Source organism: Calidris pugnax, unplaced genomic scaffold (assembly GCF_001431845.1).
Source record: "Calidris pugnax isolate Ruff unplaced genomic scaffold, ASM143184v1 scaffold32, whole genome shotgun sequence".
NCBI classification, from domain to species: domain Eukaryota; kingdom Metazoa; phylum Chordata; class Aves; order Charadriiformes; family Scolopacidae; genus Calidris; species Calidris pugnax.
In genome coordinates this window covers 42,852-66,808 of record NW_015090783.1, presented here as the reverse complement: position 1 = coordinate 66,808, position 23,957 = coordinate 42,852, and the positions used below count along the sequence as shown (strand labels likewise).

At 46.7% G+C, this 23,957-nt stretch overlaps 1 protein-coding gene across 2 annotated transcripts in view; it reads right to left on the bottom strand.

The window, feature by feature from the left end:
• Nucleotides 1-659: 659 nt before the first annotated feature.
• Nucleotides 660-23,957, bottom strand: part of CORO1C (coronin, actin binding protein, 1C) — a 53,434-nt gene continuing 30,136 nt past the window's right edge. For both annotated transcript variants that reach the window (XM_014964160.1, XM_014964178.1), the window contains exons 3-11: nt 15,623-15,745; nt 7,602-7,731; nt 5,580-5,761; nt 4,880-4,999; nt 4,435-4,539; nt 3,297-3,442; nt 2,085-2,142; nt 1,748-1,993; nt 660-947 (exon numbers count right to left, since the gene is read on the bottom strand). In XM_014964160.1, the coding sequence (XP_014819646.1) occupies nt 828-947; nt 1,748-1,993; nt 2,085-2,142; nt 3,297-3,442; nt 4,435-4,539; nt 4,880-4,999; nt 5,580-5,761; nt 7,602-7,731; nt 15,623-15,745 (1,230 nt within the window). In that variant the 3' untranslated portion in view covers nt 660-827. The remainder of the gene's footprint in view (nt 948-1,747; nt 1,994-2,084; nt 2,143-3,296; nt 3,443-4,434; nt 4,540-4,879; nt 5,000-5,579; nt 5,762-7,601; nt 7,732-15,622; nt 15,746-23,957) is intronic.

Below are 23,957 nucleotides of genomic sequence, written 5' to 3'. Positions count from 1 at the left end.
GCCGTCCCTTTAAATGTAAAACAAAAATACTGCAAAGTGGCAAAAAAGAAAAAAAAAAAGCAACTTTTTTTTTTTTTTTTTTTGGCAACTTTAAAAAAAATGGTTAAGAACAATGTGGCATTGGTCCCTAAATCTAGAAAAAGATATTTGGGCACAACATTGAAAGTCAGAATGGATTTTGTTTTCAAGAATTCATAACATCTGGAGGAAAAAAAAAAAAAAAAAAAAAAAGACTGTAAAAGTAGCACTTATTCTTTTTGACTTGACACAGTCACATAAATTCATTAAAACATCAGGAGGAAAAAAAAAAAAAATAATCTTTCACTAAAAAGCTTGGCTTTTAATCATCGGCTCTCGTTGACGTGAATTTAGGAGAAGAGGAAAGCTCGTACTGGAATGCTGCAGGCTGCTGCTTGCCGAACTGGGGAGAACTGGGAAACTGGAATGTGCCTGGGCTGGCGGCGGGGCCAGCGCCGCTCGCCCCCGCTCAGTCCGCGATCTTTGCCATCTGCTGCTCCAGCTTGGAAATGCGCTCGTCTTGGTTGGTGATGGTGTCTTTGATCGATTTCAGCTCTTTCAAAATCTCATCCAATTTGGCGTCGTTTTGCTGGAAGACAAGACACACGACACGGATTGGCGGAAAAAAAAAAAAAATAATCTTTCACTAAAAAGCTTGGCTTTTAATCATCGGCTCTCGTTGACGTGAATTTAGGAGAAGAGGAAAGCTCGTACTGGAATGCTGCAGGCTGCTGCTTGCCGAACTGGGGAGAACTGGGAAACTGGAATGTGCCTGGGCTGGCGGCGGGGCCAGCGCCGCTCGCCCCCGCTCAGTCCGCGATCTTTGCCATCTGCTGCTCCAGCTTGGAAATGCGCTCGTCTTGGTTGGTGATGGTGTCTTTGATCGATTTCAGCTCTTTCAAAATCTCATCCAATTTGGCGTCGTTTTGCTGGAAGACAAGACACACGACACGGATTGGCTGGGAGAGCCGGAGGGACGCGCTCTGCGGAGCAGGGATTTCAAAGCGAGGGGCTGCTCCGACTGGGACCCTCTGAAGCCCTACTGGTGCAGGCACTGGGGCCACTTCAAGGACATACTGGACCAATATCTGCTTTTTAACCGTGTTTAAGGACCTACCTGACTGACAGCCATCACTTCCACATATTATTTTGCCCCACAGCCTCCAATTACAGACTTGTGCAACCTCCTTCTGGACCTGCCTAATCTGAGGTTTATTTGTCCCACCCTCTGTGTTGGGTTTAATCTGAGGTTTATTTGTCCCACCCTCTGTGCTGGGTTTTCACAGAATCACAGAATGGGTTGGAAGGGACCTCCAGAGATCATTTAGTCCAACTCTCCTGCTAAAGCAGGGTCATCCAGAGCTGGTTGGACAGGAACCCATCGAGGTGGGTTTTGAGAATCTCCAGAGACAGAGACTCTACAATCTCTACAGGGAAAAATCAACACAAAGCAGAGGTGCACAGAAGCTCTCCCAAGCAGATGGGTGACTGGAACAACGAGTCAAGCTTTCCTGTGTGTCACAATTCCCAGTAATCTTCCACAGCTACAGAAACCTTGTGTGGAACACCACAAGTATCACCCCCAACTCCACCCCAACACCAGCACCCAAGTCCCAGGATATTTGAGTCACAGATGCTCGAGCGTTGTTATAACTAGTTCTGAAGCTGCAGCACCCTGGTAACCACATCTCAGGCCACTATTCCCCAAAAGCTTGTGGATTTTACTCACAGAGTTTGAGGCATCAGCTGCTTTCTTTGGAGCATTTATGAGATCACTTTTCTTGTTCGCGGCAGGCTTGTTGTCCAGTATGTTCTTCTTGACCACCTTGAGATCCCTGTTCTTGCCTGGAATGTACCCATGCTTCAAGGAGATGAGAAGGGGATCGGCGTTCTTCCCTTCAAACCACTCCTCTGCTTCCAGAGCTGCTTCTGGGCCAGCTGTATCAGGGTACAGGTCATCCTGAAAGAGGTCCGACTGCAAGCCAGAAGAGATGGATTGGTCAAGCGCTTTGGTGATGGAAGGCACGAGGTGGCTTCAAACCACATAAGCAGCAGGTAGGGCTCACCTTTCGAGGAACCGTCATGATGATGGGCTCACATTTCCTCTCGTGAAGCTTGAAGAACCTTTGAAAGGAAAAGAAAAAGTGTGACTCGGAGGTGAGGACAGGCAACGCCGTGCAAAGGAGGCTGCTGCTCACACACAGCAAGTGTGAGCAGTACACACCAGCCAGCCCGCTGCTCCCATCTGTCTCCACACTCCAGTCACACCTAGGACAGGCAACGCCGTGCAAAGGAGGCTGCCGCTCACGCACAGCAGTGTGAGCAGTACACACCAGCCAGCCTGCTGCTCCCACGTGTCTCCACACTCCAGTCACCCCCTGCAGTGCCACAAACTCCAAGCTCCTCAAGCCTGGCCACCGGGCACTGCTGCTGAAATGCTCATGTGCTTTAGGTAAGTGCAGCCCTCGCTCCCTGTCAGGGGCTCCTGCTTTTGTTAATAATCAGAGGAGCATCAAAAGGCATCAAAAGGGGCAACATCCAGCAGGTTCCCTGCCAGCTATGTGTATTTTGTTAATAATCAGAGGAGCATCAAAAGGGGCAATATCCAGCACGTTCTCTGCCAGCCGTGTGTCAGAAGCAGTGACAAAAACCTGCTTTCCTGAGATGCCACCTTCCTTTTCCAGAGCCACACTCTGCTCACCGTGCTGCTGCTCTAATTACCCTTTAAATTCCCAAAACTGGCTTCCGACCCACTTGCTGTCTACAAGCTGGAGGCCAATATCAGACTCAGGCACCAAAAGCTCATCATCAACATGTTGACAGCGTAGGCTGTAACCAACCTGATGCTAAGTTTTCTGCAGACAATGTATTCCACTTGGTATCACTCATTTATTTGTAACAGACTCAACCTAAATCCCAGCATATTTTGAGGTTCTACCATGGAGCCAGCAATACCAACAGTGTTGCTCCATGTCACAGGTCCCAACAAAGCAGGAGCATGGCAGAGAAGTCTTTCCAACGGCGGGCTCCTACGCCCAGCAGCTCTCAGTTTGCCAGCAAATCAAGGGTGAAAACACAGTGGGTTTTACAGAAGGCTCCCAGCCCCTTCCCCTCCTGCCACACTCCTCCCCTGCCCACAGAAGACTGGCTGATGTGCACTGCAGGAAGGTGGCCTGCACTATCCGGGTGCAGCAGCAGGACTTTTTCATTTCTGAGTGGCTGACAGGCCACTCTAAGCTCTAAGGTGACCCCATCCCACCAAGAGCCTCTCTACCTACCTGGCAATCTCACACTTGTTCACGTCAAGGCCCCTCTTTGGCATGAACCCCATGCCCCTCTGCGGCTCTTTGCTGCTGAAGGTGTTGAGGTAGTGAACGTAGGGGGATTCGTCCGTGATCTCGAAGTAACGGATGCTGCTGTCACCCTGCCAGAAACGAGAGGGGGGTCACTCCAGAGCCTGGAGGGGCTCGTGCTCCCCGTGCCCTCCCTCTGAATCCGGCAGCCACTGGCCTCACCCCATAGCCTTCCCTTCAAGGAACATCGCCACAGAATAACGCAGAGTTTACAGCTGCATTTTTAAATTTTTTAGGCTAAAACTTCTACTTCTTGCCAGTCTGATCTCAGGCTGCCCACAGGAGTCACTGTCAGACAGCACGCTGCCGCCTTCTCGATAGCCACACGGCTATAAAGGCTATAAACCAGTTTCTCTTTGATTCCAGGCAGACTGGGATTTGATTCTACTACACTAGCACCTCTGAAACAGCAGAAGAGGTAGCAGATATAAAACAAGTATTTCTCATTAGCTGTGTACAAAGATGGGATTCTTGAATGTACTTGTATGGATCCTCCTTTGTAATTACTTGTTCGTCTTGTCTCTGGCTCCCATTTGTAGGAAGTCCAAAGCAGCAGCATTCACAAGTGGGCACTTTAGAGCACTTAAGGCCTACAAATTACTTTTAGAAAGGAGCACGTGATTCCAGTTTTCTATTATTTAACCCCACAAAATTACTGTAAGTGTTTCTACATGCTCCATTATCTTCAAGTACAAGGAGGATAACATCTAAAACGTACCTTCCTCCCACACTAACAAACAACCATTCAGGTCAATACCAACAAAGGATGTTTTGATGATGGTACCTGACTTGTTGCATTAAGAGCAGCTTTATGTAAGTAAAATCCATCCCAAAGAAACATCCAATTACATACCAAACCTTCACAGGGTCTCTGTATGTTCCTGCAGAGCGGGGATCAAACCGATTTCAGAGCAGCCTGATTTGTCTGCAGCTCTGACCATCACTGCAGGGCTAACTTTTGGTTCTATCTTTCTCACTCGACACAGTTGGGGAACATTTCACGTTTCAATCAACAGCAGTCTCCCTCTGTATACACCCAGTCATTCCACAAGCTTCTCCTTACCTTGCCACACAAGTAAATAATGTTGGTATCTGGATCGTAGAAGGGCAGCAGGACCCCGTTGCTGGTGTCCATCTCATGAAGGGCTATGGGTTCCTCCATGTTTTTCTGGAAAGAAAAAAATGCCAGTGATGTTAATGAAGAACGGAAAAGTTCATGAGACCTAAATTATTAACACTTCTTTGCAGCTAGTGAACACACAGCAGTGTCTTCACCACCCTGAAAGATCTGTGTGTTACAATAACACACACTGTAAACGTCCACACGCTTGTTTGTTCCCCAGGGACATTGTAATCACAAAATGCAATAAAAGCAGGACCCAAGAAAATTCACAGTCGAGGGAAAGATGTGACAGTCATGTTAACAAGTGTCTTATGCCAGTGTGATGGGACAGTTGCTGCTTTGCTCTGCAAGACAAACACCAAGTAATAACGGGAGAGGAACCTACCGGGTTCCAAAGGGCAAGCTGCCGTTCGCTCATGCGGCTGAAACCGGTTGTGAAGATGTTTCCATCAGCCAGGAAAATGGCTCGCATGGGCCGGGCTCCTTCGTGGGTTTTCTCTTTCTCCTGAAAGAGATTTACAGATCAGCCTCTAGCAAGGAAAAAGAAGCCCACCTGCTGGTGGCTCTTCCAGCGGCACAGAAACCCTGGCAGGACACAGCGCTCCTCCACGCAGGGTGCCGACACATGGAGCAACATCCAACTATCTTGGCCCCATGCTTGGGGGAAGAAATCAATTACTAAGCTACAAAAGAAGTGGTCATTCCTGTTTCATTTCAGCTTTGCCTATCAGGCTCTTACAAGGCTGAAGGAAGACTTCTTTGCAAGCTACGACACATATGCAGGCTGCTAAATCTCCACTTTACATACGCAACTTTGGAACTGTAATTATACAAAAGGATTAGATGTGGAATTACACTCCTGCAGGTTTTAAAACCAAGCCCTAAAATCCTAGTTCAAACACTAATCCCAATAAACCCAGACAAATCCCTCAACCGCTGCTATCCCTCCTGCAATTTCTTCCTCACTTTGAGAAACACAACTAAACATGGTATAGACAAGGCAAAAAGGTTCTTTCTCCATAAACTCTTGCTACTCTCTGTTGGAGTGAAACCCAGTTGCTTCTTTAATTATCATACAAACTTACAGCAACAATTTCTTGTTTCCTGGGGTCAATAACTCGAACTTTTTTGTCTTTGGAAGCTGTACAGATTAGGCTGCCGTTGCGATTCCAGCTCACATTGAAAATCATATCGACGTGCATGTCATCCAGGTTTATGAGGGCTTCACCTGTTCCCACGTTCCAGATGATGATTGCATTATCACAACCTAAAAGGGAAAATAACAGCTAAAGTCATGACAATTGTGTGTAGAGAAAAAAAAATCCACCCCAGAACAGCAGCAGGGAACAAGGTGTCAAATCTGCTGCGGTTTCAAAGCTTCAGATGTTGACTCTTAAACATGCTCTGTGCACCATCATGTACGTGGAGCCCTGGGCAGCACATCCTCACTCAAATCCAGGCTGAGAGTGGGGACCAAGTAGCCAGAGAAGCCACCAAACTCCTCCCTTGAAAGCATCAAGCACCTTCTCAGAGGTGCTGTAGCCATCCCAACCAAAGGCAGTTTATGCAAGAGTATGTGGGCATTGCTCACACAGCATGCAAGGGGCAGGCAGGGGAGGTCCCTGACAGGGAGGAAGCTGAAGGGAAAAGCAGGAGGAAGAAGCTGAAGAAGGTCTGGGAAAGTGTGCTCTGGCTGCTGGTACTCTGGGAGCTTTGTGCAGGAGCTCCTGGGTCTTGGCTCAACTGCAGGGCTACAGAGCAAGAGGTGCCAAGGGCAAAGAGGAGATGTTTCTACAACTCTACACATGAGAACACCGGCTGGCAGCCAGTCATTGCCTTCTCAGATCAGAGAGATTTGTGGCAGAAAGGGTAAAACTAGCACGGATGGAAAACGGGCAAGTGACAGCAGGAGAAACAGCAGAACAAAGAGAAAAAAGAATGGCAGACAGGAAAAGCTGAAGTCAGCAGTTTCACAAGGACTATGGCCACCAGGTGGGTGGGTTTGTTCAAGGATCCAACAGCAAGAAGAATAAAACCTAAGACAAGGTGACAGCAAAACAAAGGACAGGACTGGGGGACCAGGTAAGGGAAGGAAACACCATGTGTGACTTGAGCAATTTCTCCTAAGGCTCCTGAGAGGTGAAAACATGTAATGAGGCAAAAGATAACAATCACTCTGAGCTCCTAAGGGGTGGGAAAGACATCCAAAATCAGTTTATTGTCACCAAGAGGAACCCCGCAGACTGCAATGGCCTGACTGCATCCATTCTCCTCTGGGTTTCTTGGGAGTGATCCTGGCCAGACTGCCTGGACACACACATCTTGCTGCTTGTGAGACAGGAGTCTGAGGAAGCTACCTAAGAAAAATCATCTTCACCAAGGTCTGAAACTCCAAGCATTTTTGGGGAAACCAGATCAAAATCAAACTGGTACCTCAAAAAGCATTTATATCAAGAAAAAACACAGAGCTCATCTGACAGTCCAGCTGAAAGGACTGGCTGCTTTTACTGGGCTCTAACCTAAAGGTCATGCTATGAAAGCCTCAGACCGTGCTAATGGATAATGACTTATCCATTTAATTTCCATAATGATGTGACTGTTTTTCAGTGGTCGAAGGAAGCTCATTGCATAGCCCTTGCCAGTCAGGGAGACAATTTGGCAAATGCAGAAAATGAAAGGTTGTGGAAGGAGCAGTCAGACTCTGGGACACCTTGCAGGGATCAGCAAAAAGGAGAAACAGTTGGGCCTTTTATAAAAAAGTATAAGAAAACAGGGATGAGAAGAGTGCAGACATAAATAGTTATCAGCGGGTGAAACTTGCAGATCAAATAAAGTCTGGAACAATTTTAATACAGCAATTCATGCCTCCAGACAATTTCCTGGTTCTTGTCCCTGTAAACTGAAGATAAGAAAAGGCCAAGATAAGGAGGAGGCTATGAGCCACGTGTCCCAGTGTTCTGCCGTTGAGTCTTGTGACTCGCTGGCCCTAAGCAGCTGGGAGAGGAAAGAAGGAAAAGGAGTCAACAAGCTCTTCTCCCAAACACTTGGCGTGAAGGAAAAGCTGAAGGAGAGCTGGTTGTTGGCCCCACAGCCCTGAGGCAGCGTACCTGCGCTGAGCAGCACGTTGCGTGCCGTCGGGTGCCAAGACACGATGCCGACTCTCTTGGAATGGCCTTCCAACACGACCACCGGCTCTGTCAGGGACAGGGTGAGTCCATTTTCGGGAATCTGCCACACCTGGGAAGGGGAAAGGACAGACGGTTAGCCAAGGGCCATCCCCTCTGAAGAGCACCGTTACTCATTTGCTTCCTGCATCCTGCGCCTCGGCAGAACTCCGACCTGTCACTGCACAATATAAACAGGAAGAGAGAAACGGGGAGGGAATCGTTCCCAGCCACCAATAAACCTTTGGCTGCTCTGTGTGTAACATCCTTCCTCGCTCACGCTGCCAGCACAGAACCACCATGCTGCAAACACCCCGTTATGGCTGTGGCCAGAGATCCATTCATCCCTGCCTGAGAAGGATTCAAAAACCAATTTGCCTTGCAGCTCCAAGCTGCTGTCTTTTCCAATTATGCTTCTTTCTTCCAGGGATGACACTGCAGCTGTACCGGTGCCTACTTTTTATTTCTTTAGACGTGCTGGCAAATAGAATTTTCTCATTACAGCTAGAGCCTCCTTTCAGATGCCATTTAACTAGGGAAGAGCAGTTTGGTCCTGGCAAAGGTTAAAGCAGCCCAAGTCAGCATTGCAGAGACTACCTTCAAATGCAGCAAACTGCCTGTTTGCTTCTTGCCCGCTCGGTTACACAACCCTTCTGTTGCAAGCATCTTCAGGAAACTGCCCTCAGGAGGAGGAACAGACCCCAAGGATCACAGAGAGCTGGAATTCCAGCTACGGAGTCAGAAGCAGGTTTAGGCACCGAAGGAGGCAGCTTCTGCAACCAGCAGGGATGGGGGAGTCAAAACCCATCACCCCATGCCCCAAGGCAGGATCAGCCCTGCTAAAACTATTCCTGCAATTCAGCACTGGACAAGCATCTTTGAACTGAATTTGACCTACATAGAGCATACTGAAAAATTAAATAGAGAGCCCATCAGTGAGCAATTATAGCCACCTATAGGTAGGTGGCAGCATCAGAGCACATTTGCTTTCGCCTTCTATTGTTTGCTTTTTTCTGGAGGAAGAGAATAGGGCTTGCCAGACCCTGCCCACGATGCCCAAGCGAGCTGTCAGCGCCAGCAGATGCGAGCCCAGCGGATTTGGGAAGCGATGCAGACAGACATGCGTGAGGGCAACATGGATTTTTGGGCTAATCCCAGTTCCTCCCTTCTCGCAGGGCTGGCTGTTGCTTAAATAAAACCCACCGAGATGCAAAAAATTTCAGCGCGTACCAGCTCCCCTCTAAATAACCCTAAAATGAATTTACTTTTCACTGACGTGGCTCTTGGTGCCGTCCCTCCCACCACCCTCAGCATCCCAGGAAGAACCACCTGTGATGGACACACAACCTCAGCAGGGAATTTCTCTGAAAATCCCTTTCTCTTCCTGCCTGATGGACCAGTGCTAGCAGTAAAATTCTATAAACCAAGACTTTTACCAGCAATCACGCTTTAAAAATGGGCTTGCTAACTGGAGAAGCAGGATGTTTGTCCTGCTCAGGTCCCATCCCACCAGCTTTGCTACGGGCTGCAGCCACAGCTCGCTCTGAGGGTTGTGCTGAAACACAACAGGCCTTGTGAACTGCAACAAACCACATCACCCGCCCATTACATGATAAAACAGGGTTACAAAGCTGTCAAATTTCACAGAAGCAGCTTTCTCCTTGCCAGTCGGGGTTTAACAACCTGACACTGACAGTAGCAACAGTTCAAAACACGTCTGCTGATGGGAGAACTTTAACATCAGTCTCCTAAAACTGGTACCTGCACTTAATGTCACACCTGTGTGTGGGTCTCTCAGAGGAACCACCTGCAAAGCCCTCACAATCATAAGCACTGATGTCATGCTGCAAAAAATAGGTATTACCGAAAGCAGTAAAATCTGGGAAGAGAATGTGAGAGCTGGGAGCCCCCAGCAGAAAAGGCAATGCAGGGGAGCCAGGGACATTAGGGGACACCAGTGTAAGGGCAGAGGATGCTCAACAAGAGCAGCTGGGGTTCAACAGCTCTGCCTGGCAGGTGGATGCTGGGGCACAGTTGATGTGGGAATGAAAAACAGAAAAAAACCACCAAAACCACTTCTCCACTAGATGAAAAAGCCATGACAGCCAAGACTGACCTACTCAAATTGATGTCACACCAAGGATTAAGCAGGGAGCCAGACACCTGGTTATTCCAGGAGCCCTTAAAAATGACAAGCCTTGATGAGCACAGGCACATCGTCCCCTGAGAGAAATGGTGTGATCAAGTGACCTGCTCCACCTCACTCCTTTTGAGGGGGAATCTTTGAAAATTGAATTATTCACAAAAAGACCCAGGAGCAGCACAAGCATCTGGTCCAAGTGTGACCTGGGGATGAGCCACACAGGGACAGCAGCAGGGTCAGAGCAGCTCCTACACCTGCAGCTGGAGCCAAGCTTCCTCCCTGCCGAGGAGCAGCCAGAGCAAAGGGACCAGGTCCCCAAAATCCCTGTCTCTGGTCTGTGCTCTCTCAACCAGGAATGGTGCAAGGATCCTCCTCTGCAAGATCAGCTTCACAGCAAAGTAATTTGCAGCCAGAAAACTCCAGGACCAAGTTTAAACCTGAGCCAGCGAGTGGGAGAGGAAAGGGAGGTATTAGAGGCAAAATACCAATGAAAAGGATTTTTTAAAAGCCTCTGGAGCACAGTCAGATATTTTTTTTTTTCTCTAGAAGGGAAAGCCCCTATAGTTTACAGCAGCTGCAGACCAGTGTAATCCTCTGCAGATTACAGAAACTATTGACCTAATAATCCTGCTTGGTATTGCAAAAGAAAAGAAAGTTAGGAGTGTAAAAGGTCAGGGTAGGCTCCCAAGCGACCTGGCCCACTCATTCCTGCCTGGGGTGGGGTGTCTGTCTGCAGCGTAGGATGGAATGAGATTCACGGGGCAAATTAAGGAACTTTCACTTTGGACACAGGACCCAGCCTGCTGAAGGTGAGGGCTCGGGATGAGTACACAAAGGAGACCTTAAAATATTGCAAAATTAATTGGGCACCAGTAAGGGTTTGTCAACTCTGCCACTTGTGAGGGTTTCGGGGTGTTGTTTTTCTTTTTTCTTTTTCTTTTTTTTTTTTACGTTAACATGGCTGGTTTGTTTGCTCTCGAGGAAGTGAAGTCACGCCACGGTGGTGGGGAGAGGTTTGGGTCTCAGAGGAAGAGCAGGAGGGGGGGAAGGTTTTGCACAAACAGCATGTGAGAAGGAAAAGAAAGCAAACTTTTTCAGCACTTTTTTTTTTTTTATACCCTTTAAAGACAATCGAAAACTGTCTCTTCTGGCTCTGCACCAACCGGCAGAGAAGATTAAGTCAATTTCTAGAAATATCAATCCCAATATCCATATTTCATGAGGAAATGAATGAGTTTGAGCCCTGGGTTTTATCTAAATCCCTGCTCTTGTATTGCTGCAGGAAAAAGTACTTTATGCATCTATTCTTTGTAGCTGCAAGACCTTCTCTACAGCTGGCTGGTCCTTGTTCATCCTGTCCTGGAATCACATCTTAACTGTCTGCCATCAGGTTGGTGTCCCAGGTCATTGCAAGGGCTCTGGTTTAATCTTTAAAACAAATTGGCTCAATCAAACGAAGTCTACTCTGGCCGTTACATGTAAACCCATTAGTATTCCCCTTCTATTGAAGCAAATTTTCCATATCTGAGAAAGGCCATCTGATAACATCTACAAGCCTTTATGTAATCAAACATTTTCCAGCTGAATTAAAGAAACCTGCAGTACATTACAGCCATCGAGCAGAGTATCAAGCATGAATATTTAAGTAATTCCTTATTTGTTGGCACAAGTAAATCATTCTTCAAAGAGAACACCAGAAGAGGCCACAGAAGGTATCTGCGTGCCACAGCCTTGTGAAGGAAGTTGCTCTCTGAGAGCAACTTCTGCAAAAGAAGAGAGAAATTTGGCAAGAAACCAGCAAATGGGGCAGAAAAGCTACTGCCATGACCTACACCACGTCCCTTGTCTGATTAGGGCTCTCATGCTACATCGGACATAAGAAATGGGCCACGTTCTGGAGAACTGAGAACAAGGCATTAAAAAAAAAAAAAGGAAATACTTGCAGATTACAAGCATTTCATTATATCTCAGGCCACTTCAAGCGAGTTTTATTTGCCAACTGACTCAAAAGGAATCTGTTGGCTTCGTGCTCAAACTGGCAAGGGCAGGAGGGGACGGAGGCCAACGTGTGCCCCGAGGAATACCCGGCGTGGGACGAAGGAAGAGCGTTTGCTCCTCCACGAGCCCACGCTCCCACCGAGAAGAAAGCGGGTGGTGTTCTGGAGAGGTCCATTCTGTTTTTTCCTCTGCTGGGATCAGGCAGTGATGTGCTTATACCCACTGCCACCAGGACTTGCACAAAGGTGGCCTTGCAAGGGTGAGCTGCCCTAAGCATTGCCCCCCACCATCTTTTTCTTCTCTGCCTCCGAGTCATTTCTGAATGTATCAGATGTGACAGCAAAATTAATGAGTGCATCACCCGCTGCAAAAGAAGAGAGAAATTTGGCAAGAAACCAGCAAATGGGGCAGAAAAGCTACTGCCATGACCTACACCACGTCCCTTGTCTGATTAGGGCTCTCATGCTACATCGGACATAAGAAATGGGCCACGTTCTGGAGAACTGAGAACAAGGCATTAAAAAAAAAAAAAGGAAATACTTGCAGATTACAAGCATTTCATTATATCTCAGGCCACTTCAAGCGAGTTTTATTTGCCAACTGACTCAAAAGGAATCTGTTGGCTTCGTGCTCAAACTGGCAAGGGCAGGAGGGGACGGAGGCCAACGTGTGCCCCGAGGAATACCCGGCGTGGGACGAAGGAAGAGCGTTTGCTCCTCCACGAGCCCACGCTCCCACCGAGAAGAAAGCGGGTGGTGTTCTGGAGAGGTCCATTCTGTTTTTTCCTCTGCTGGGATCAGGCAGTGAAGTGCTTATACCCACTGCCACCAGGACTTGCACAAAGGTGGCCTTGCAAGGGTGAGCTGCCCTAAGCATTGCCCCCCACCATCTTTTTCTTCTCTGCCTCCAAGTCATTTCTGAATGCATCAGATGTGACACCAAAATTAATGAGTGCATCACCCAGAACTGTCAGATCGCACCTATCAGGTGCTCTTTCATCACAAAAATCTCAATGCAGCTACAAATAGTGAAACCCCTGAAGATGTCCAAGCTATAAAGCCCAGCAGTATCAGAGGAAGATGTCTTCTTTTCCAGTCCCCTATTTCAACCCCTACTGTAACGATCTCAAATACCGCGTCTGTTCAAGGTCTACATGCAGCTCATTGGGTGTCTCCACCTTCTACAAACCTGAGATTTTATTTATGTGAAAATGCTTCTAACTTTTGAAAGGGCCAAGTTAACCTTCTCTGTGCAACACAAAGGCTACAGACAGTGCAAAGTTCTGGCTGCAGGGAATCAGCCCTCCTCATCCCGGAGCCGTTGGTCAGAGAGCATCTCAAAGCCACGCTCTCCTCCTCAACTCATATCTCACTGACGGTGACGAGAAGGGCCAAGTTAACCTTCTCTGTGCAACACAAAGGCTACAGACAGTGCAAAGTTCTGGCTGCAGGGAATCAGCCCTCTTCATCCCGGAGCCGTTGGTCAGAGAACATCTCAAAGCTACGCTCTCCTCCTCAACTCATCTCTCACTGACGGTGATGAGATCTTCTTCTGTGGCAGAGGATAAGATCCTAAATCCTTGAGTGCCAAGGCACAGATGGTCTTTAAAAACCTACGGTATTTGCTTAAAAGCAGCTGGCACTTCTGTAGAAAGCCACACGATTTCCTTTGCCGTATCACTCCTTCTCATTTCATGGTAATGCTAATGAAGAGTTCGGAGCTGATGAACAACACATATCCTTTAAAGTAAGATGAGTTTATTCAGTGACAGGCTGTTCAGGAAGGACTCCAAAACCTTTCTGAAGAAAAGCAAAGAAAACGGGATGCTAATTTACCCATGCCAGGACAGAAAAGCAATTAAAAATGGGAAGGCTCATTAGCTCATCCAGTTTGTTTTCAAATAGTCCAGGCCAGGGTTGTTCTTTAAGCTACATACTCTAGCTCTGTCCATCCTGATTACCAACTGTCCCAAATGATCTGGGATCCATAGTTTCCAATCAGAAATTAGGTGATACTTAACAGGAGATTCAACTTGAGTCTTCAGCTGGTCCTCTCTCTTCTTCTGTGGGCGCTCAGCTCCTCTGCATTTCAAACCTCCAGCTACCACGCACCTAACATCTTCCACATCATGAGGTGCACACCCTCGTTCCTTCAAGAACTCATTTCAGCTGCTTGCTGCCTTCCACCCAAGACACCAACAGGTACCACACACCACCAAACTTGCAGCCAGCTACACCACAGCATCTGTCCATGTCCATGTTGCCTCCAGGGACAGAGGGGAAGCCCACCCCCTGTTAGGTCCCAGTTTCTCACACCCCCTGCTTCAGTGCGTGCAGATAAGCAGCAACCACAGAGCAGACAACCTGCCATGAACCCAGTCCCACTGAGCTTGTCTGCACAGTTGGAGGCTCAGATTCTCCCAGACAGTTTGTGTCTACATTTAGGAGCATTTGGACAACTTGTAATTGAACACTGTTGGTTTTTCTACATAATTCAATCCCCCCGGAGCCTCACAACATGCCTCTCATTGCACTTGGATTAGAGACTTATTTTGCCTCCAAGAAGGCAGCTATGGAGACCTTAGCTTCGCCTGCTCCCGTTGATGCTCAAGTTCCAGAGACCGTTCCTTCTGACTTGCAGCCCTCCTGGATCCTGGTTTCTGGAGGAACATTCCTGCATCCTTCAAAGCTTAGTTCTAGCCCAGTAGTGAACGTTACAAACACAGAAGCTTGTTGTTTTGTTTAATATTAAATATAGTACATTTTGTTAACATGCTTCAGCTTCCAAGACTGAGAGATCACAGGCAAGAGCTGTCCCAGGATAAGCCTCTTGGGATGAATCCCCTCCCAAACATTTTAACGATGAACAGAAGCAAAGGAATTTATCTGACATGATCTATAATAAGATTTCAATATAACATTCAGCCTACAGCATTTCTAAATATGGCCAAAGATCACTGAAGTTATTTGGCATTATTTCATCTTACAAGGATTTTCTTTCACTTATTCTGCTGTGTTTGCATACACAGGATTCCACATCCATCATGGAGCAAGGTCATCTATTGTTCAGTGGGCTCTGACTGAGGTAAAACAGGTCGCAGGACCAAGGCTGGCAGGTGCAGGATTTGGATTGTTTTTTATTTATTTAAAAAAGCCCTTTTGATATCTACTTACAACCTGTAGTTACAGGAAAAAATTTAAGCATCACTGAAATCAAGGGCTGAAATTCAGAAAAATTCAGAATTCAGAAAAACTCCTCCAATTAACCACTTCTTCCCAACACACAGCAGGATATTTGAGGTAAGGAACCACCTCGGTCTTCTGCAAAGCGCTATAAATCTAAACACTTCAACCCTGACTGGCACTGGCACTTTCTTCTCTTTCCTCTTCCCAAACATCAGACAAATCCCCACGGGAAGGAAAAATGGAAGAGCAACTGAAGACAAAGCCAGGAAGACACAGGCCAAGTCCGTTACTCCAAGTGCCATTTCAACACTGAAGAGATTCTTCTCAGAAATTTGAGGTTGCACCTTCTCCAACATAATGCGAGAAGAAAGTGCCAGTTGTGAGAGGCCAAATTTTGCTGTTACATGTAATAAACCTTGCTCTGCTATTTTTGCTCCAATTTTTGGCTAGGTCCTGCAGCCAAGACAGCATCATTTCTTAAGCCAAGACCAAACGTGATCTGCAGAACGCCCAGGACCGCTCGGCATCGATAAAGGAGATTTCTCTTTAGAAATACATTTGCAGTGTCATTTGCAGCAGCATTTTAAGTGTGAAGTAAAAGCCCCCCAAATTAGACAAGACAAATTAAATGTACTTACCATGACAGTGCAGTCCTCAGAGCCACTGGCGATGACCTGGTCATTATGAGGACACCAGTCTATGTCCAGCACCGGTCCTGTGTGTCCACACACTGTTGGGTAGGACTTGTCAATTCGTCCTGTCTGAAGGGGGAAAGAAGGAAGGGAGCTGTAATAAACAGACAGCACAGAGCACACCTCACACAGTGGGGGAAGATCCTGCCTAATTCTGCATTAACTCTTTCAGTATTCACAATTCCATGGAATTTGAATCATCTCACGGATTGGTAGAGGAAATGAACCAGCGACTTCGAAGAGTAGGGTTGATGGTTGGACTCGATGATCCCAAGGATCTTTTCCAACCTGAATGATTCTATGATTCTATGACTCTTCTCCAGCACGGAGTAGCTGGAAAGTCCTGATGGTGACAGGCAAGGGTTCAGAGGTTCAGCACTGGAGGGCTTTGCTCCCCCTCAGATGCAGGGATGCAAGCTAATGAGATGTTCCCATTGGAACTGAGACAAACCTAGCGATGCCAACGCAGTTGTTGCAAAGAAACCAACTTTGCCAACTGGGTCTACATTTTGCTGATGGAGTCCCCAATAGCACCTGACCCCCCCCTAACTGCTGATGCACAAAATAACCCAGCATCCTCTGTGTGAAAGGAAATAAAAATCATTCTAGCTAATCATCGTTATCTCTCTTGGTTAAATAAGTCTTGCACACATGGGAAGCAATATTTAAAATTGAAGACACGTGCAGTAGCTGCAGGGTGAGCAGGAGACCCCTGCACTTCCAGGGCCAGAACCTGGGTCCTGCTCCAAGGGGTTTTGTTTCCAGGGAATGCCCCGATGGACTTTTCATGAGCGGTGGGAGAAGAGAGACGGGAGGGAGAGGTCTGCGACGGGCCATCTTCTTTCGTGTTTAAACATGCAGAAGAAATGGCTGGCATTTCACTTCTGCCATTGGGTGATAACATTCCTGAACCTTGGAGGTTACATCTCTTAACATATGCCTCCTACCCATCTCCATGTGGAAAGCTCTTCCTATTCAGCGCTGTCTTAGGGACAAAGGATGGGAATAATGCTGGATACCAGCTTTTGAAGACTACTGACCTGGAGACCTCTACCAGCGACAAAACAAGACAGAGATTCAAACAGACTAAGTTACAGAAACAAAACAACTACTATTTCCTAAATGGCCAAATTGAGGTTTCAAAAAAAAAAAAAAAAAGAGACTGTCGCAGCGATTCAAATGCTTTTGGAATTATTAAAAGTGAAAGTGTTGTAGATGAAAAGCCATAAACCAGGCATTCAAAAATTGAAGTCTGTGTAATCCCTCTTGGATGCCATAATGTGAAATAGGATTTAAAATATTAATACATCCAACTGACATGCATAGTCCATCCATCTTAATTTATCTAATTAAAAAAGAACCATGCAGAGCGTATGCACACGAACATCTTTCAGAAGTCACGTTACAGGCTAAATACAAATATAGACCTAAATCAAAAGAAAAAAATACGACTTAATACCGCACGACGTCAGTGACTACCTGGTTTTGCTCCCAGGCAGGGCTCACAGTAATCCTCTAAGAGGAGCCCGAGGTAATTATTTGCAGGCTGCACGAGCGCTTGTCAGTTTAGTTTAGAGTTTTTACAGTAATTTATTACTGGAGGGAGGGGGGAGAAAAAAAATAAATAAAAAATTCAATTTGAACAAATTAAACCACAAACTTCACCTTTCAGTTTTGATCATGATGAACCTGAACAGCACGAGCGGCAGCAGCCAACTGCCTGTGACAGCCGGCTGACCGCAGGGACCAGGCAACCCCACTGCCTGCTTTTGATCACCTAAAACGGAGCTCATTTTTCAAACCCTCTATCTTGTACAGCCATTAGCTCTCCAACCATCAGTGCTCCGAGAGCAGCGAGGAAAAACAAGGTGAGGGAGGCTCTGTGTGAGCTCTCGATGCTCGAAAGCAGAAGGGACCACCAAACCAGCCACGGGCTTCTAGCAGTAAGGTAGGATAAAGCTCCATCTTGTCACCAAGATGAGGAACCCAAGACCAACACACTTGTCCTTCTGGGGACAAGGATAGAAAATGTATCTTGGGTCAGAGCCATCTGGATCGAGAAGAAATTGCAGATGCACAATGGGGAAGTTAAACTGAACTGAGCAGAAATGTCTTTGCACCATGTTACAGGTGAATAGATGCTTATTATCTTCATCATCCGTAAAGTGGACCCTTTTCCTGCCTGGATGTGGACAGTGACACAGGAAAACCGTCTCTAAGAAGGGAACAGGGTAAGGATGGGGAAAATGAGATGTTATTTAGAAGCAGTGTGGGAGATGCAGGAACTTCAAGCAACCCCAAGCGTACTTATTCACAAAAATTTACAGAAGCAAGCCAGCAGAGCACAGGCAGGAGGAGGAGACATGACACTGCCTGTAAAACAACAGCTCCTCAGGTCTGGCAGAGGGAGACAACAGCAGGGGAGATGCACAGCCCAGTGGCATCAACATTTACACCTGGGCAAGGCACTACTGCACGAGAGGACCAACTTGGCCACTCACCAGGGTCCCCAAAGAACAGTGCCAAAATAGCAAAATGAGAATAAATGAAGACGTGGAGGGACGGACTGGGTGACACTGCTCAAAGCTGCAGCTCGGCTGGGAGAAGTCCAACCGCTTTCAGAGAAGCTACTGACTTTTGGGCAGAGACACAAACACATCTTTGCAGGAAGAGGAAACCACAAACAGCAAAGAGCAAGAGCTCTCCTCGGCACCGCTTCTTAAATGCGCTTTACCTGCTCCACTTAAAAAAACCCAACACTTTCATTAGAAAGTGTGACCCTTCAAAGGGGATCAGGGGGGCTTGTCAAAGGACAACAACTCGTGTCACCACCACCCCAGGGCCTGACCCAGCACACCTTCCCCTCAACCACCCAGTAGGGTGAGAAATGAACTGTTTTTAACTCAGATGTGCTATTTTATCACCTCTCGAAAGCCAGTTTTGTAAATACCATCCATGCAGGCTACACCGCAGGCTTCTTCATCCCAGCAGCATCCCCCTCCCCGGAGCAAGAGACCCCTATTCCTGGCTTTATGTGGGATTAGCTGTGCACAAAAGAGCTTTAAAAACAATATTTGAGGGGCTTTGCCAAAAGGGAAAAGACCAGGAAACCCGCAGTCGGGTATTAAAAAAAATGCCAGCCTGTAAAATTAACAAATTTAATGTTTCTAAACACAACCCCTTTAAAAAAAGACACCTCTGCCACAAGAACACCACGAGGTTTGCAACTTCGCTGCCAAATGGGTGCGTTTTCAGGCTACTGTAATACTCCCAGGTTTGGGGATTTATTTATTTATTTTCAAAATGTAATCTTTTAATTAGTTAAGGATTTAAAATAAATCTCAAGTGCTGATACGCAGCTTAAAATTAACTCGGTACGACTTCAAGAAATTAAATCCTTCTCATAATCCATTACGACTCTGGTTGAGCAACACATTACAGTAACAACTTTAGAAACTCAGAGTGTATTTTATTAAAAGTTAGCCAAAAAGGTGAATTTGCGTGAGGATCAGCATTAATATGCTGGATGGCATTTAACTAGAAGCACACTCAATATTCAGGTCCTTCAACAGCTGCTAAGCTGACCTTGCCAAATGAATTCATTTAGTGCTTTCATGTATCCCAGATCAGAAAAAAACCAAGAGATGAGAAGAAAAAAAAAATTGTTATTAAATCCAGAAGGGACAGATAAGCAGCATGGGAAAATTGTTCCAAAAAGTGGTAGTTCTATGAATTAATTTGACTGTCTTACAATGGCTTCTCCGCCAGAAAAGGGCAATTGCTTGCAGGAAACAAGTCATGGATTATGGTAAAAATATCACGGAGAACAGCTGCTTCCCCCAACCCCTGGTTGCGCTCATTAAAATCGCCATTTAAAATAGGGAAGTGGCATCAAGTTGCACAAGCAAAAAGCAATTCCCCCCACCCTTAGTTTGCAGAAGTTTGAGGAAGGAAACCGGGTCACAACTGCAAAGTTTGAAACACAAACCGACCAGTACCTTTTCTTGGTTAGAGAAAATATTCCTATTTTCTTAGGGTATTTTTTCCCTTACAACAAACTCAAGCTTCACAATGTCCAGTGGAGTGAAGTTTAATGTGCTCTGTCCATCAAACCTCCACCTCTGGTTGCAGCAGCTGGTCTCGCAGGAGGCAGTTGGGAGAAAATACTGGAGGAGGATGTAATGAAAGTGCATTGCTCTCTCGTGACCGTGACAAACGGACATTAGTCACCCAGCAAACCAATCAAGGCATCCATAACTAATTCGGGAGATTATGAAAAGTGTTACTCCCCAAAGGTCTACTGTAATGGCACGCAATAAGAGACTTTCAGGCATTTATAACAACGTACTGTTTTAAAACCAGACCACTAAAAACACTGCTTGTGCCCTCCAAATAATTCCTCTCGTTTTATCGCCTTGACAGTTATAGGGCTGTGACATTATGACATTACAGTAGATGTTACAGGCTGCTATAAAATGAAGACAAAGGTTCTTGTTCTGCAGTGCTCAGACCTAAAGGGATGCACAAAAGAGGAGGGAAGACAAACATGGTGACAAAGAGGAATCCTGCCCAAAGCCATCCCTGCCCGAGCAGCGAGAGCAGGGATTTATAGACCACAGTGCTGCATGGGCCCCAAAATATTTGGCATCGCAGCTGAAAGTGGTTTGGAGGGTTTGGGGCAGTTTGGAGGGTTTCAGGGGAGGGGAGGCAGCCATGGCGAGGTTCATCTCACACTGGTGAGGAGGAGCTGCAGCAGCTGGTGGGCTTCATGGTTCTCACTGGCACTTGCAGCTGGCCAGAGAATGGATAGGGAAGAGCTGGTTGCAACTGGGGGATGCTGGAAAAATGTGTGGTTAGCTGCAAAATCCTTCAGCACATTAAATGCAACAATCAGCTACTCACACGCTGCCTTTAAAAAGGAAAAAAAAACCAAAACCCAACAAAAACAACCCCCCAAACCCAACCTGCTAGTTCCTATCACTCAGCTCCAGCATTTCAGCTAACGACCATCCCAGTTTCTAGATGAAAGCTCTAAACACATTTCAAAATTAAATTTCAGCCCCAGCTAACTTTTAGCCGAGGAAGCCCTTCAGGCAGAAGATGCAGAGATCTAAAACAAAAAAGACCTGTTGCCCAGAAATTACATTACCATTAACAAGATACAGAGTCACTCTTTTATTCTGTCCCTAAAGTGTGATTTCTGAAGCAGTTAATTCCCCTGTTAGTAAAGTGGGTGCACTACCTTTCCAACTGCAGGAAAATAGCTAATCAGCATCTTAAATGTTTAGGGATCTGGGACAAAGCAGGAAAATTGTGCTGCAGTTCAGGGGGTGGTGGAAGAGGAGCACCCACCCAGAGAGGGCCGAGCTGCTGAGAAAGGAGGCAGTGCCCAGAAAAAAATCCATAGGGAATAACAGCCTCCTGTCACCCAAACACGCTCACCCCCAAAAGCTGGGAACAGATGATTCAGGAGTCCCAGCATCAGCCACGGCAAAACAAACTGGGACCAGTAAAAATGCAGATGGGGAAGGAGGAGACGGGAGAAAGTCTGGACAGATCCCAGGGAAGAAGGGCCATTCTATTCCAGCCATTTCTGTTGAACTCATTTGGTCCTCGGACATCCAAGATTTGAGTTCAGATGGAAGTTTTAAACAGCTAAACCAGGATTTTACCCCCCATTTCAGGCCCACCTGCAGCCCTGCTGGAAGTGTGCTCAGATGTATTATTTGCATTTATATGTTGGTACCCTGGATAAACCAGTGCATTACGCCATGGAGACAATCAGAAACTCCTGCTGCTGGTAAAGCAACATTATTTTTCATCTGAATATTGGGCAAATATACAATTTACAAGGACTTACATCACTCCTTACGCTCCATTTTAACCACTGCATACAGACAGGGAGGCAGACGTGGATCAGGAGTAGTGCAATGATTTCTCTTTCCTACCCACTTGCAGACAAAACTATTGAGTGTAATTTCCATTTTCATTATTGGACAAGGCTTTAAAACCCCAGTAACATTTGTACAATTGACCGTAAGACAAGGGACAGTACTTGCTGCTTGCTTTCCTACAGAAATGAGATTAATTAGCCGCACCGCCTGCCCCCTCTTCCCTAGTACACTAGAACCTGATGAGCCATTGCAATCAAAGTGACAGTGATAAATATCTCACATCTACAAAAAAAAAAAAAAAAAATCAGCTTAAGAGAAAAATCCAAGGTGAAATAAAAGAAAGAAATCCAAACTAGTGCCCCACTAGGGTAGGTGCAGTTATACATCAAGTCCATGTCTCTCCTGAGTGGCACAGGAACCCTGGTTGGGCTATTGGGGTGAGGTGGGCACGTGCTGATGGGCAAGAGGGAAAGGATGTATAAGGGAGCTGGGGAACATTTACTCTTTGCAGAGAGGATGTAGGAAAAATCTGCAAGAAACCAGGCTGTAGCAGTTCCACCGGTCACAAGATAACCTAGATCTTTAAAAACCCCTGATGCCTGGCTTTTTTGTTCAGCTGTTGCAGAGTTGCCTTGAATTTTAATCTCCTCCACCCAATACTCAGAACTACTTGGGAGCCACATGGAGATCTGACCAAAATTTAGGGGGAAATAACTGTTCGTGGTCTTCAACCTTGCAAACTTCTCTCACAGGGACACTGCTATTTAAGATTTATAGCACTAGTACTGACAGGGGCTCCATGGCAGCTGAGGTCAAGACAACAGTAATTAATTTTAATTCGTATCCTTTCATCCACACTCCACCTAAAATAGCTGGAAGGGCTCAATGAACCCATCCCAGCAGCACCTCCTGATTTTATTTTACACCCAATTTAAAGAAAAGGATTATTTTCTTCCAGTCCTTCCTTGGAGGAACGAGAATCTGGATTAACAGCTGATTAACAGCTTGCATATGCCAGGGTTGAACACTAAAGGCATGTCACTTGCAGAACAACATATTCCTTGGAGAAGATCATTCCTGAGGTGTGCACTCACCCACCCACACGCTAATTGCCTCTCAGGGCACCCATCTGTGGGAATGCCGCCTATGGAAAGGGAGTGCAGTAAGGAGTCAGGCACACAAATGGAAAATCTAATAAAAGGTATATCCAAAGGGGACTGAATAAGCGTCTTCTAAAGGCCTTACATAACGTGATTTGCAGCTGAAGGCATCTTTTTCTAGATGAGCTGAAACAAAAAGGAAAACCTTCGCAGCCGCTTTTTTCTTTGCAGATACAAATTGCAAAGATTTTTTCAAAGAGGGAAAAAAATTTGTACTCAGTTCTGCAGTAATGCAGACCCAGAAGCCACGTATTTGCATGTCACTTTCCTCAGCACATCAAGAAACCTACAAAATTTTAATTTGGGCCATAAAGCAGGGATCACCCATCAAGATGGGTGGGAATACGGCCCACCACCCCTCTCCTTTGACAGCAGAGGCAGGGACATCTCTGCTCTCCTGTTCACCCCTCTCCTTTGACAGCAGAGGCAGGGAGATCTCTGCTCTCCTGTTTCACAGAATGATGTAGGGTTGGAAGGAACCTCTGGAGATCATCTAGTCCAACCCCTGGACTTCTTAGTGTTCCCTAAGAACTGTGCCTACCCACCGTGCTGGAGGTCCTCTCCATCTAACCCAGCAGCACGTGCCCACCAGCGAGGGAAGGCTGAGGGATGCACCACTTGATTGAAGAGCTTTATCCTGGGGGTTCCCTCCCTGGGCACCCACTGTTTTGCCTGGGATAAGGCTCAAAGAGAAAAAAAATAAACTCTAAAAGCCTGCGAGCTCCCAGTTTAACGGCGATATCCTGCGCTAACGCTTTGCTCAGCACCAGTCACCCACTCTCCAGAAAAAGCCGGTGAGTTCTCAGTGTTTTTCCCTGGTGTGTCCAGCTAGTGCCGATTAGCTCGCCTCTTATCATCTACACACCATTCATTGACATCAATGACATCTTTTCAAAAATATGTGGTTCATCCCGACGGGGGCCATCTCTCCACAGAGCAGCCAACCTGGGGGAATTGCATTTTTCAGCAACTCCAGCGAGCGGCCGTGGCTCCGGCTGGAGCCTGGGAATGGCGAGTTCCTGCCAAAGCCCCTGCACATGTGCAGGCAAGCAAACAGGAAGTTCAGACAAAGCATTTCCACAGCCAGCAACCCCCGGCGGCTGCTCCGCTTCGGGGGATGCGGGGAACCCCCGGGGGATGGAGGATGCGGGGAGGGGAGCAGGGAGCCCCGGAAGGATGGAGAATGGAGGGAATGAGATGCAGGGATGGAGAGCGGGGGTGATGCGG